The sequence below is a fragment of the Anser brachyrhynchus genome (assembly GCF_964034855.1).
Source record: "Anser brachyrhynchus genome assembly, chromosome: 7".
Taxonomy (NCBI): domain Eukaryota; kingdom Metazoa; phylum Chordata; class Aves; order Anseriformes; family Anatidae; genus Anser; species Anser brachyrhynchus.
The window spans coordinates 10,292,432-10,305,916 of NC_137701.1; the positions used below are offsets into that span (position 1 = coordinate 10,292,432).

At 42.8% G+C, this 13,485-nt stretch overlaps 1 protein-coding gene across 8 annotated transcripts in view; it reads right to left on the reverse strand.

Annotated features, from left to right (window-relative positions):
- Positions 1 to 13,485, reverse strand: part of FN1 (fibronectin 1) — a 53,708-nt gene that overhangs the window by 31,192 nt on the left and 9,031 nt on the right. For all 8 annotated transcript variants that reach the window (XM_080598741.1, XM_080598748.1, XM_080598747.1 and 5 more), the window contains exons 9-18: positions 12,038 to 12,214; positions 11,062 to 11,214; positions 9,077 to 9,205; positions 7,298 to 7,441; positions 5,108 to 5,229; positions 3,568 to 3,745; positions 3,239 to 3,415; positions 2,199 to 2,327; positions 1,998 to 2,087; positions 1,240 to 1,434 (exon numbers count right to left, since the gene is read on the reverse strand). In XM_080598741.1, the coding sequence (XP_080454867.1) occupies positions 1,240 to 1,434; positions 1,998 to 2,087; positions 2,199 to 2,327; positions 3,239 to 3,415; positions 3,568 to 3,745; positions 5,108 to 5,229; positions 7,298 to 7,441; positions 9,077 to 9,205; positions 11,062 to 11,214; positions 12,038 to 12,214 (1,494 nt within the window). The remainder of the gene's footprint in view (positions 1 to 1,239; positions 1,435 to 1,997; positions 2,088 to 2,198; positions 2,328 to 3,238; positions 3,416 to 3,567; positions 3,746 to 5,107; positions 5,230 to 7,297; positions 7,442 to 9,076; positions 9,206 to 11,061; positions 11,215 to 12,037; positions 12,215 to 13,485) is intronic.

A 13,485-nucleotide genomic window follows, 5' to 3' on the forward strand; every position in this document is an offset into this window, starting at 1 on the left:
AACTACATAGCTATAACTATTTTATGATTTCAGTCAAAATATCTTGCCGTCACCAAACAAGAACAAAAAAGCAGATGTAATATGCTACAGAATACCAAATATATGCAGAATCAAAAGCTTGAAAAATGAGAGTCCAATGACAAGAAATTCAAACCCAAGAGTTGGGGTTGAAGAACCTCCTTTTAAAATTAGAAGGGAGGGTTTTGAAAATCCATGGGATGTTCTGAACGTCTGTAATTAACTTAAAATCCATCTTTTATAATTAAACAAATATAGGGGCTGATCTTGCCTTAAAGAAGTCAAAGACAAAATCCACTTCCTTTTGTGTTGGCCCAAAGTACTGCACCCGTGAATTCCTATGTTCTAACTAAGTTTCTTCAGATTAGGAGTGATACTGCCCTAAGGTTAACCAACACTCATTTTTAGAAGATATACGTGCCAAACCATAAAATCATTGTGCTGAGTTCATTCCTGGTAAATTCCCATTTGCAAACACATGTGCTTGCAACTTGCAGGACCATCAAATTCCATTGCCACCACATCAGATTCCAATTTTTTTCCACTGTCCTTTCTTTTGGTTTGGCTATCCAGCCCAATTGTCTACCTAAAGAACCCTGAAACCAGTACTTTTTATTTTATTTTTTTTTTTTTTTAAGTGTGGGTGCCTCAATTTACATCATATGGTGTTATTTTGGCACATCAGTCAATGTGAGCAGTGCCCCATCTCTGCTGACTGTGACGGAAAATAGCTTAGGACTGGAAGGGAGATGGAGAAGTCAGGTGAGCTATTTAGATTTGTGTTGTGGTATCTGAGTACATAACCTTAAACATCTGCAGGCCGAGCACTGAGACAAAATAATTTACCAGACTCCTAAGATCTCTTAGCAGAATCCCCTTAAGACAACTTAAGAAACTCTGATCTCTCTTTTCCATAGACACAATACAAGCCTAACCTTTTGGCCTGCCTGCAGTCTGATCCCTTGGAATTATAACCCTATTAATGCAGAGTAGTGGTTTGACTGTGCCAATTCATAAGTATGACTTTACCATAGAACTTCAGTATCCGTGACACAATTAAAAAAACACAACACAGCAACGCAAAAAAAACGAATTAAAAGTCGATTTAAGGTTCAGCAGCACTACTCATTTAGTTGTAGCAATGGGAACTTGCATTGTCACTTGGGTCTAGGTACTGACAGAGAATTCAGTGCCTGATCTACAGCACATACTGGCCATTACCTGTGCGTGGGACGCCTGTGGTTTCCTGTTGGATGAAGACAGGAGTACTCTCCTGATTTTCTTCCACTGCGTAGATGCTGATGTTGTACTGAACACCTGGCATCAAGTCACTGAGGGTTACAGAAGTAGCAGTGTCGGGCAGGTTAAGCTCCGTGCTGCTGCCTTCCACAGAGGGTGTGTAGATAATTCTGTAGCCTAAAGCAAGAGAGGTATATCTATATATACGGTCCTCAGGTGCAACGAGTAAGCCAACACAAGGAATGCTAGAAATGAGAACTAAACATTTTCCCACTGAGGTTTCATAAAGACAGTTCCAAACTTCAGCAGCACCTGTGGCTTGCTTTTGCTGCAGGTCACACGTTCATAATGACTTACCCTGCATAACCTGACCTGCATCAGAATATTTCTAAGCTTTGACATGCTGATTTAAGACCTACACCATTCTCATGTTTGTTATGGCAAGGTCTGGATGACAGGTACCAAGAGAAGGTCACAAGGCTTGATTTTATTTAACACAAATCCAGGAGGAATTATGTTGCACTCAGCCTCCTGAACTGCCTGGTTCAAACATTGAGACCCCTTCAGCTGTACATGCAACAACAAAAGCTGAACTGCCCATGGGCTTTCCAGCTGGCCTCTGAGACTGAGCAGCATTATGCATTCACCCACTGTCCCAGAGTTACACTTCATTTATCCTTTCTACTTAGGTGTCAGATTCTATAAGTAGTGAGAAATAGATGTGTTCCAATTAGGCAAACCTGTGATTGGAGCCTGTGGTCTGCTCCAGCTAATGACAATTGATGTGTCATCTACGCTTTCCACGGTGTGATCAGGAGGTGCATCAGGAGCTGTTTAAGAGAATAACAGAGGAGGACAGAAAACGTGAGGATGAGAGGTAACAAATTTTCTGGGCAAACAAAAACGGCCTTAAAAGTGCAGCAACACCCAGCCACACATACCTGTAGTCTGTGAAGTAGACAGGATCAGATTCTGTTCTCCTTCTTCAGAGATCTGATAGACATTAACAATATACTTGCGACCAGGAAGCAAGTCGGGGATGTTGACAGAAGTGGCTGTACTTGGAAGATCTACGGGAGGCAAGAAATGAAAGATTGCCTTAGCAGTTCTACCTTGTCACCTTCTCACCAAATGAAATAATGGAGACCTCTGTTCCAATTTGGGCTGAATCAGTCCTCCTGCAATAAAACACTTGTTCTGCACTGTGGCCTTAGTCCACACCTGACGAGTTATGAGGAGTTGGGACAGGTCTCTATACTCAACAAGCAGGCAACACCTAGGACCGCAAGGCTGGATGTGCGATGAGGCAGGGCAACTCAAGCAGTATCCCCCTGCACGCTGTGGGCCTTTGGTCATCTCAGCCAACTGTGAACTCACTTCACATCCTAACTGCTGCGTTTTCAATACAGAAATATATGGAAGAATTTTCACATGAAGACATTATGTGGAAAGACTGACTCATGAGGAGATGAATGACATTATGAGCCGATAAACTTCTCCCACCATCCCTTCCCCCAGATGTCCACCTACATGCCAGATGTAGGAAATTCCCTTAAGATGCTTGGCTTTAGTCTGGCCAGTAAGGAGCTGCTTCTTGGGGAAACTGGGAATTGCCTAAACTTTGCCTGAAAAGCCTCTGCCTGTAGACAGACAAGCTCAGAAAGTGCTTCACAACAGAGCTCAGCTGTCTGGAGTGTGCAGACAAGAAGGCTGCCAGCACTGTCACCACCTTTAGTGTAAGCTACTTCTGCTCACGAGTCCAAGCCTGTGAGTTCAGGGGGCAACAGCTGAGGGAGAATTATTAGCTCAGAGGAGAACTAGTTGAGATTGTAATCTCTGCTAGTCCTCCACAGTCAGATCTTAACCAAATCATACTGAAACAGCAAGATCCTCACTATTTACACCAGCTATACTGATCGTCACAGAAAACAGTGATGTAGTTAATGATGCTTGGGTCTAGTAGACTCAAATACTGTCTCACCAAGATACTGTGGCTCATCTCCCTCCTCGCTCAGCTCATACTCAACGCGGAATCCAGAAACTGTGTCAGATGCAGAAACCCAGGAGACAACAAAGCTGCTGGCTGTGATTTCAGTGACTGACTCAGAAGTAGCAACCATTGGAGGAAGAAGAGTTGTCTCTCCTGAAACAGTGTTGCCTAAAAATAAAAGAAAGAGGTTTAATTAACCATTGTTACTTAGGTGTTAACCAGGATGCAGGAAACATCTTTGGGAAAAGCCTTTGGGCAAACTAGCACAGAGGGAGAGTAGGTTTTTCTGGATGCCACTCTTGCCCCGCTGCTCAACTCACTTGTCACCGCTGTGGTACTAGTTGTGGTAAAATCGAAGCGCGTGACTTCCTTGGGGCCATGCTGCTGAACACTGATGAGCTGTCCTTCATAAATCACACCAGGCTTCAGGCCTGAAATGGTGTAGGAGTTCAGGTGACCAGGAATGGTGGCTTCCTTCCACTGCTTTCCAGAGTTTTTCTGCAGGAACAAGGACACCCATATAGCGAGAGACTCCATGGTCTGCACAAGCAGGCTGATCCAGTCAGCTAACCTGCTGCATAGTTAGCAAGCACTGTGATATTCAAACCTAAGTATGACTCGAATGGCTAATGAACAGTCAAGTGAAAGTATGCCAGGAAGCAGGGCTAATAACTTCTTGGGTGATTGAGTTTTACTGGGGTAAACTGAAAAAACAAACTAGCTTGAACTCGCTCCTTTACCAAGAACATTTGTAATATATACACTAAAGCCATTCCTTATCAAAAATGTAGTAAGGCATGAAGGAATGGCTGGAAAATGCTCATTTGAAAACCGTTCACAACAGCACTCCAAGCCATCATCTGAAGACAATATACAGAGAAAGCTTGTCCCTCTACCCTGTGTTTGAACTCTATGGGAAGCTTTAAAATAATGATCCATCCTCTGAGGTTTGTACTCCAGCGTTTTAAAGTCCATTTCTTTAAAGTCCATTTCATTCAGGCCTTGATCCAAGATACACTGAAGTCAGTAAAAAGACTTAAGTGCCTTTAATGGCTTTGGATCAGGGCCTTTATTGTTCTCTTAATCTCAGGCAGCATTGAAGTACTAGTGTTCTTAACGATTAAGTGGTCTTTTGTGAAGCTGTGCTCTGGGGAATTGTAACACAACTATCTGCATTGGTTAGAACAATCACTCCTCAGACGTGAATGAGCCAACAAGCAGTGGTTAAACAGCTTTGGCTCAGACTTTACCGAAGATGGGAGACAGACTGCTTATTTAATCCTTTCCTAGCTGTTTTTATCTTCCTGTCCTACTAGTTTTTACCTCCTCATTAATAGCATACAAACTATCACAGTTGTGTCTGGATACGCACACGGTACTAAACAATATTTCTGAACGTAGGGAAGCTTTCACAATTGTTTACATTGCTTAAAGTGAGGAAGGATAAAGTTGTCTGCTTACTGCAGTAGTGCTTTTGCTAATACGGAAATTCATGAACACAATGACCAGTAATGTTTGCACATGAAAACAGCAAGTGCTTGTACAGCACAGGTTGTTTTTGATCCTCAGAGTAACAGTTAACCTTGTCAGGACAATGACAGTGAATTAGCAACTGAAGGTTGCTGAAACAACTGAAGGTTGCTGAAATCATGTCAGCACTTCTTCCAGACATCCAAAAAAAACACAAAATAATGAGTTTTTGAATGAAATAGCAGTTTTCGTGAGGCAAATGTGGGTTCTCACTGAGAAGGGAAACTAACAGTGTGGAATCTACAGGTGAAAGCCTGGAGCTTTAAAGAACCGTGCATTTCTGGAGCTATGAATGCATCTACAGGATAAGGTGGCTAATGTGGCACTCACCGGTCTCCAGCGCAGGATGTACTTGCTGATGTGAGATGTTTTGGGAGCGTTCCACTGGATAGGATGGGAGTTTGGCTGATTTGTACTCTCTGTAATAATCACCTGAACAGGACCAGTTGCCCCTGGGGGAAAAAAATAAGAAAAATCCCATTCTTAACATATTCGGGATGCTTTTCTTCTGCCTTTGTTGTTGAGTCATCAGAAAGCAAGAAAAAAAATGTATGGCTCACCCACTACTTACATACATGGGAAACAAGTCAGATTGTACTATCCTTAATGCTTCAGTCTCAATAGAAAACTGATGAACTAGAATATATTCTAGGGGGGGTTAGTATGTGTTGTTTGGGTTAATTCCCCCTGTTATGAAATAGAAAATTGGAACTGCCTGGTATAGAAAAAGTGTAAAGCAAAGTCATTGTTCAAAGAGAGCTTCTCAGCCACTAACTGCTTTCATAAGTTATCTTCTGTAATGGGAGCAAGGGGCACAGGAACATGAGAAATGATCTAATCCTATGGTATGGTGAGGGGAAATTCCTGGTCTGACAGCTTCAACCTGCAAATAGATGCTAGCCTTTTACTGCTTTGCTAGATTGCTTGATTAGTTTATTTGAAACTGAATTTCCATGTCTTTGTGGAACACTCCACAGGTAGTGAGGCACATCCACACACAAACCAAACCAGAAGGGTTGGTGAAAGGCTTGAGACACATCACGTCCATAAACCCATGAAAACACAAGTTCAGCACTGCTCTAACACTTAAGACTAAAAAGACTAAATATGTAAACACAAGAAATTGGTAGCTAGATCACGCTCAGGTACGTTTTCTTCACAAAGCTCTCTAACAGAGAAGGAAAAGTTTTATGATCTAATGGTTCTCCTTCCAGTCCCTTCCTGCCCTGCTGGGGACGTTTCACTGAACACTTAGCAACATTGTACTCGTGTTAATTCTCAGAAAATCCCAGCAAAGAGCCACCTGGAATCTGCAGGAAAGTGCTGCTTTAGCCATTCAACATGTACGCCCTCCCAACATTTCTATTTATAATTTATTTGGACAACTGTGTAACATATATACCTGCTACATATTTAACAGGACTTTTCTAGGCAAACAAAACTGTGCCCACACACAAGGTTTCAAAGCTTACCTAACCCAGATCTAATGTTTCTGAATGTAGGTTTGGGTTTATTTACACATTTTCAGCCACTCTTATGTCTATAGAAAGCCCAAATCCCTGGTCTCCAGTCTGGAGACATGCATATTTCACATAGCTCAGGGAGATGTTTGTTTAAGCAGTCTGACAGGAGTCAATGAAGCTCAGCAATACCCTGTAAGAAACTCATGGTGGGGTTCAGAGAAGGTCTGCTTCCTATTCTTGCCATCCTTAGCTCACTGCCCCAAAAAGAAAGGCAGTCCCTAGTCCTGCCTGCCAGGTGTCCTACTGCCATGCAGCTAGTAAGCCAGAGACAAGGCAATAGGAAGAGGGCTAGCTGTATTAAAATCCTTCCTCTGCATGAGATGGTCAGGTTCAAATTCCCTTTCTTACCTTACAGGGCACTTAGGGGCCAAATACATTGCAGCTACTGAGTGGACTGATGTTTCTTAACCTATCTTAGCATAGAAACAATCAACTCAGCATTGAAGCTGCTACATCCAATTCTTATGCAGGGCCTTCATATTTACACAGATGGGTTGGGGAACCAGTGACATGACCATGGTCTCCTCCTAACAGAGGAGGCACAACACAGCATTAATATTTCACCTTCTTCAGGTTGAGACAGTGACAGTTGCAACTTTAAACAGGCAGGTAATTAGACCGGCAGTTAAGGAGGTTCCCCCTCTTTTCAGGAACTGACTAGGCAAACAAAAGTTCAAATATCTAATTTCTTCAGGGCATTTATCAGGGGAAAAAGCTTCATTCTTTGGTGGATTTTGCTTCTGAAGTGAATGGAAGAGGGCTTAAGTTTTAAGCAGCAGAATCTGAAGGTTGCAGATGTGACATTGGTAAGCACCAAGAGGCCATGTAAAACCCAAGCTGTTGTGACAGTCCTCTAAGTGAAGCTTGGCCTCAGGAAATCTGTTAACAACCTGGCCCCTTCTGTTGTAATTTTGACACCCATTTGTGTCTGTCAAGAACAGGTGAGGAAAGGGAAGATTGCTTTCCTCATCTCTTACTCAGCAGACAAGTTTCTTACCAGCATAGGCCTGCAGGGGCTGGCAATGCCACTCTCCAATACCACGACCATAACAATAGCACTGGTATCTGATGCCATGGACGTACTTCTCCCACGAATCTCCGATTTGGTAAAAGGTACGGGTTTCTGAATCCTGGCACTGATCTAAAGGCACAGAAAGAGACAGTTAATTACCACGTTACCAAAACTACTGTGAAAAATCTAAGCCAAACAGAAGAGGAAGTCAGAAGAGACTTTTGCACAAAAAAAATATAAAAACATTTCTTTACAAATATTGTTGCATAAAGAGCAAGCGGCAGCAAACTGAGCCTTGAATCAAGGTTCTTGCTAGATCACTGTGTGTGTTAAGTCAGGTGTTAAGGGGTTAACTCAGCTGTGACGCATTTCTTAAAACATTGTTAAGCACAGGCTGTCCACCTGGTAAATAAAACACTGGTAAGCACTGGCTGTCCCAGTGAAATCAATGGGGTGTTTCTTCAAAATAGCCAATGCAAAATGAATCCTTTCTTGAAGCCCAGTTTTGCTCCAGTCAACTGAGCTCATCTCTCATCCACAGCTAAACCATGCTGCTCTCAAGGAAACCAGTGGCAGAACTCCCACTGGCTTATGCAGAATTCAGACATACATAATTCTGAAGTGACCCATTAATATTCATCAGAATCATTCTAGATTTTACCATTGTATAAACCGAAGAAGGACTGAACAAATCCTGGAATCAGCTTAAGTTCACGTAAATAAAACAGTACCAATGCTTCAGTACACTTTGTAGCCTGACCTATGTCTGCGTTTCTGGCTCAGTGGAAGTCTTCATGAGAACTAACATTATGCTGCTTGGGTAAACATGAGCCTTGTTTAGAGAGAGCCAACAAAATTAAACCAATTGCACCTTACAGATAAAGGAAATTTTGCCTCCCCTTCTTTCAAATTAATGGCTTTTAGGTAATGACTTTTAAGAGCTTTACAATCCAAGTTCCTCCAGTAAAACTGTACAGTTATTACTGTAAATAAAGCAGAACTTAACCACTAGTACTTTCTAATAGATTTTCTTGGCCATAGCTCAAAGTTCTCTAGATTTAGTAATTGCAAATCAAACAGTTAGGTCTTATCTTCCAGTCTAGGTTCACAAGGGAAAGTGGGAGGCAGAAAAAATAAAGTCCTTTAATTCCTGCACAGAGTCATGATGGTTTTAGCTAGCCTCCAGAGTGCTATTAACACCGATTCTCATTCTGAACTTTCTTTTTGCTGGAATAAAGGACATCCAAAAAATCAATTTAGTCCAAGGTATGTTAATATATGCCGGTGGCATTCCTCTCAGTTCAACCAGGAGACCTAAAGATTTTAGGACAAAGAAAGGACAGAAAAACTGCACCTAGCATCACTAGCTAGTTGTATCTTGATTTATCAGCACTCAGTCTGAGAGCCCCACCTGCTAGGCCAACAGCTCAGGTACCAGACTTTAGCCAATTCAGCCCAGCCTGTAGTTAATATGCCCTGCTACAAGAGCTTAAAGCATGTTACATTTTAGGAGATATGGTGCATTATCAACTTCTTCTGGGGCACATCTGATAACCCAACCTTACTTTCTTAAAACTGTGAATGCCCTCTCACTAACCCTCCAAATAGTGTTAATTCTACTTTTGCAGTTGTGCAATTCAAGGCAGAAAGTGCCTGAGTTTGAGTTCTGTGAGCCTAAATTCACACACCAGTTTCACCACACCGTAATGAATTCTTCCACAGCCATGGTCTGTGTTTGGCAAGAGGAAACAGCCGGTGACTTACCAACAGGATCGCATTTCCATCTCCCCCGACCCTGGCCAAAGCATGTGCAGTTCAGCATGTGCCCCTCATCGTGACGCTTGTGGAACGTCTGGTTCACATCATAGGTGATACCGTCCACAATGCACTGGTCTGTTTGAGAAAGAGCAGAGATACTTTGTCAGCAAGAGCTCTTAATGCTTAGACAAAATCCTTCTGCTTGGCACATATTTCCCTCCCCTTGATCAGCTTACGGAGACTGACCCTGACAAGCTCCATTCAAGCAAAATGGAGCCCCTCTGATATCTCAGATCATCTCAGATCAGTGCCACATACACACCGCTGCTCCTGAGTTCATTTATCAGCAGTGTGCAAATAAGTACCACTTGCAGAAAAATGCTCTGTAGGATGTAGTCCAAAGTAGTATCCATTAGTCAAGCTACAGGATTGCCTGGTTGCTCCTTATGACAGATTCCACATTTGAAAGAATCTAAGCCAGCACACTACTTCTTTCACCTCTACCTCTTAGAAAGGTCTTGACTGTAAAGCCTTGGTGAGTCCCATCTGAAATCATTAGAACTGCACTACTCCAAATTCACAGGATACCACAATGAAGTACAGGTATCCTTATGATGTTATTCAGTCGGGTAACACTTTTATCCTTTGTAGTAATTTGAAGGCAGGAGCAGATCTGTTCTACATCCAGGATGTTACTGGTGCCTACTAATCTACCATTCCCCCCAAACACAGTAACCAAACCCCGTACTAAAGGGAAGTCTATTAAGTTCAGTGGAGAACCTCATACGTCAACCTGTGATCTGGCCCAGAATTCCTAAAGCCAAACTAATCACAGCAAGGAGCAGAAAGACAAAACAAACGATAAAACCACCCCAGAAGCATGTTGTTTTGTTAAGCGGGACCCAAGAGACCCAAGTTCAGTTCTGGACTCAGTCACAGACCATCTGTCCTTGGGGAAGTGACTCAGTTAATCCCAGGCCTTCATTCCCCATCATATTTTCCCACACCACAAGCATGGCATCAGGAAAAACCAAGCAGTGGTCAGATCCTCCTGTGGGGGCTAAGGACCTCCTCCGGTTGCTATGCTTTAACAGTTCTACTTAGATAACATATGCCTTTTGAACAAAGTATGTATCCATGCCCCCATCACCAAGAAAGACTACTTAAGCTCAAGAACAAAACTGCAGAGAACTGCGTTTGTGGAGAAAGGAGTTTCACAGACCTGAAAGACTTTTAGCAGTACATTTCTCAGTGTTCTAAAGGAAACGCATAAAAAACCCTCCCAAAGCCCTTGAGCGGGCCTTTCCCTATAAATTAAATCCCATTTCAGCAGTGGTGTTAGAGTCCTTTCTTGGCTGCCTGACAGCAACCCCCCTGCCTTTTCCAGACATGAAGCCAATGCTGTGAGCTAACTGCAGGATGATCAAATGTCTGTGCTTTTAAGTCTTCTTTTTTTGGTATTGCTTAAGCACTTCTCCACTTGGGCCACTCATATAAATAAGTAAATAAGAGTAATCTCCATGCTGTCCTGCCAACTTCTCATATAGATTAGCTCGCAAAGGGATTTGTCCAGCACAGAGGAATTGAAAATTTCACAGCAGAACAATAAAACAGGATGGTTCTGCATTCAAACTTCAGACTAGTCTGGGGTTTTGTCTGCTCTTGAGAGGTTTCTGCTGAGCTCTCTGTAAAGTCTCAGTGGCGCTGACTGATAAATGCAGACAAAAGGAGGTAGGGATACATACTGATCAAGCTAATCAAGGTTTGCCTTTGCTTGCTAGCCTACGAAGGCTAGAATAATACTTCTCCAGCATGGAAACAAGACGGGAACTTCACATAGCCCCTCTGATTCCCTTTCTATTCCAAATAAAAGCTTGGTAATGAAATCATTGAGTCTAGGCTTGAATTGCCAGTGATGAGAAAGAAAACTAATTTCTCCCACCCTACTGAGGCTTACGCTGAAGAAGTGAGATGGACATGAAGATCAGTACCTCTGAGCTGGGAGTACGCAATGCAAGTCCACTCTCCACGGCCATTGCCTACACAGGTACACCTCATCATGTGGCCCAAGTCATGCTGCTTGTCCCACTGGTCCCCAACACGGTACATGACACCATCGTTGGTAGTGCAGATTTCTTCATGGGCTGGGTGAGAAGAAAGCAAGAGGATACTTTACGTGGCTAGAGGTAACAAGATTTTGGCAGGGTGATGATATTTTAAGTGTAGATCACCTGTAGGGGTTCATTCATTTTAGTTTTAATTTGAAAGCCTCTAGAATTAGTTTCTGTACAATGTCCAAAGGGTGCTGTGTGAAAGAATCTATTCTCGTTACATCCAAGCCTTTATGAACACTGCCATTTCAAGATCTGTGTTCATCAAGCTCGTGAAGGGCTCAGATGCTGCATTGCTATTAATTACAGAAGGTCTTTTGTTCAAAAACTGGAAGACGCATTCCCTCCCTCGTGTCAAAGATCAGAGAGTGCATGGACTGCAGGAATGGACCACGACATTGATTTTGACACTACTGCCATTTCCAGGGTAACACTGATTTATAAGTGTAGACATATTCCTAACCACAGATGAGGCAAGAGGAAGCGATGAGCCATCAGGGAGAAGCTTTGGCAGATGCAAGACAAAAACCTCCCTTGCTTTAAAGCAGTGTAGTTCAATGCTCCCCAATGGTCCTACACCTGTTTGCACCAGCTGAGAAGCTTGCCTGCCACTGGCTTGTAGCAAAGGAGTGACAAAAATAGCATTCTCTGGCATTGCCTGAGTCTCTGCTAGAAGTGATTAATAGGGAAAAAAAGGACAAAAAGCTTCAGAAGTTCCTTAAAGCTTTTTGGGCTGGGATGCAGCTCACTGGAAGCCATCCATAACTGTCCAGTGACAGACAGCTCTTTACTTTCCAGCTCAAAGAGCCACTTACAAGTGCTCCATAATCCCTTTATTATCCCCTCTCGGTCTTACCAGCCATTGGGCAGAAACCAAATTTCTGGTCAGCATCATAGTTCTCAGTGGTTCCACACCACTTCATGTTGTCTCTCCGTCCCTCAGAAGTACAGTCAGTGTAGTTGCGGTTGTTGTACAGGAAGGGGAAGTGGCACAGAGCACCATTGGAATTGCCACCACGAGTCTGGACCAAAACTGTGCAAGAGGGAAAAGGAAACAAATGCAAATCAAGCCTGTGCTCTCCCCTAGCATGCAGGGAACAGCTTTAAAAACAATCCCCCAGCATTTATTTTTCCATGTGTGTCCTGTATGATATTTAATTAATTCAGATCTGGAAACATAAGCCTTGTACAAGGTCAGTTCCGTTTAAACATTGCTTTGGAAAGAGCTGCTTTGAGTCCCATGGACCCAACCATGGGAATTCCTGGGGAATATGGGAAACTAAAGCTCAGTGTGTTTGGGAAGTGGCTTTGCAGACCCCTTGTACCAAAGTCCAGAGAATCAAATAACCTCAGTTCTCAGCATATCTGTATTATCTCACTGAGGTTATTACCCAATTGTGCCCTTTGGCTTAAAGTAAAACCTCAGACCTCAGGAAAGGGTTACAACTCAGTTATGTACAAGACAAGTCAAAAACTCTCTGCAGGTTGAAAGCTTCATGTTTTGCAAGCAGTAGTGGGAAGAGGGCTCTAATCTACATGAACTATTCACCTCTTGAGCAACTCTGGTTTACAAATAATGCAGAACAAGGAGCTATTTGCTGAGGCTTTTTCTATATTGATATTTCTCATTCCTGACAGTGTATCACAAGAAAACTCACTAAAACAAGAATGTGCATGTGCATATATATTTACATGTGTGCATACACGCATGTGGACAGGCGAGTGGGTTTTTTGGTCTTGCATTTGTTGGGGTTTTTCTTTTTTTAAAAAAAAGAGCATTGTATGTGCTGCAGAGAAGGGCTTGACTTATAAAAAATGAATTGGAAAGAGCAGTAAAAAAAAGCCTGTGTATTGTAAGAAGCAGTATTTTCATGTGGGAACATGAAAAATTCTCTCCAAGGTCAGACTGCAGAGAAGCCTGCCTGGATACTGTTCCATGGATGTCTGATGGGCTTTCCAAGAAGTACAACCACCCAGGTAACTTTGTGCTGTGAAGGCAACACGGGTCATCCACTGACAAGAGGGAATGCTGCTGCATTAGTCACACACCAGCTCTTGATCACAGTGATCACAAATCACATCAAGATTACTGCTATATATGGCAACCTGGCTAGATAGTCAGGAGCGAGGCAGTAAGAGAAGACTGCACAAACTGTGCTCTATGGATATCCTCTTCTTTGCAACCTAATAAGGGCATTGCTCTAGCAATTCAGCCAAGCAGAGGCAAAGTCCAAGCATGCTTTGGGCCAAAGCTCTATCCTGACTAAGTACTCATGTTCCAAGGTCAGCTTGGAAGAGAGAGCA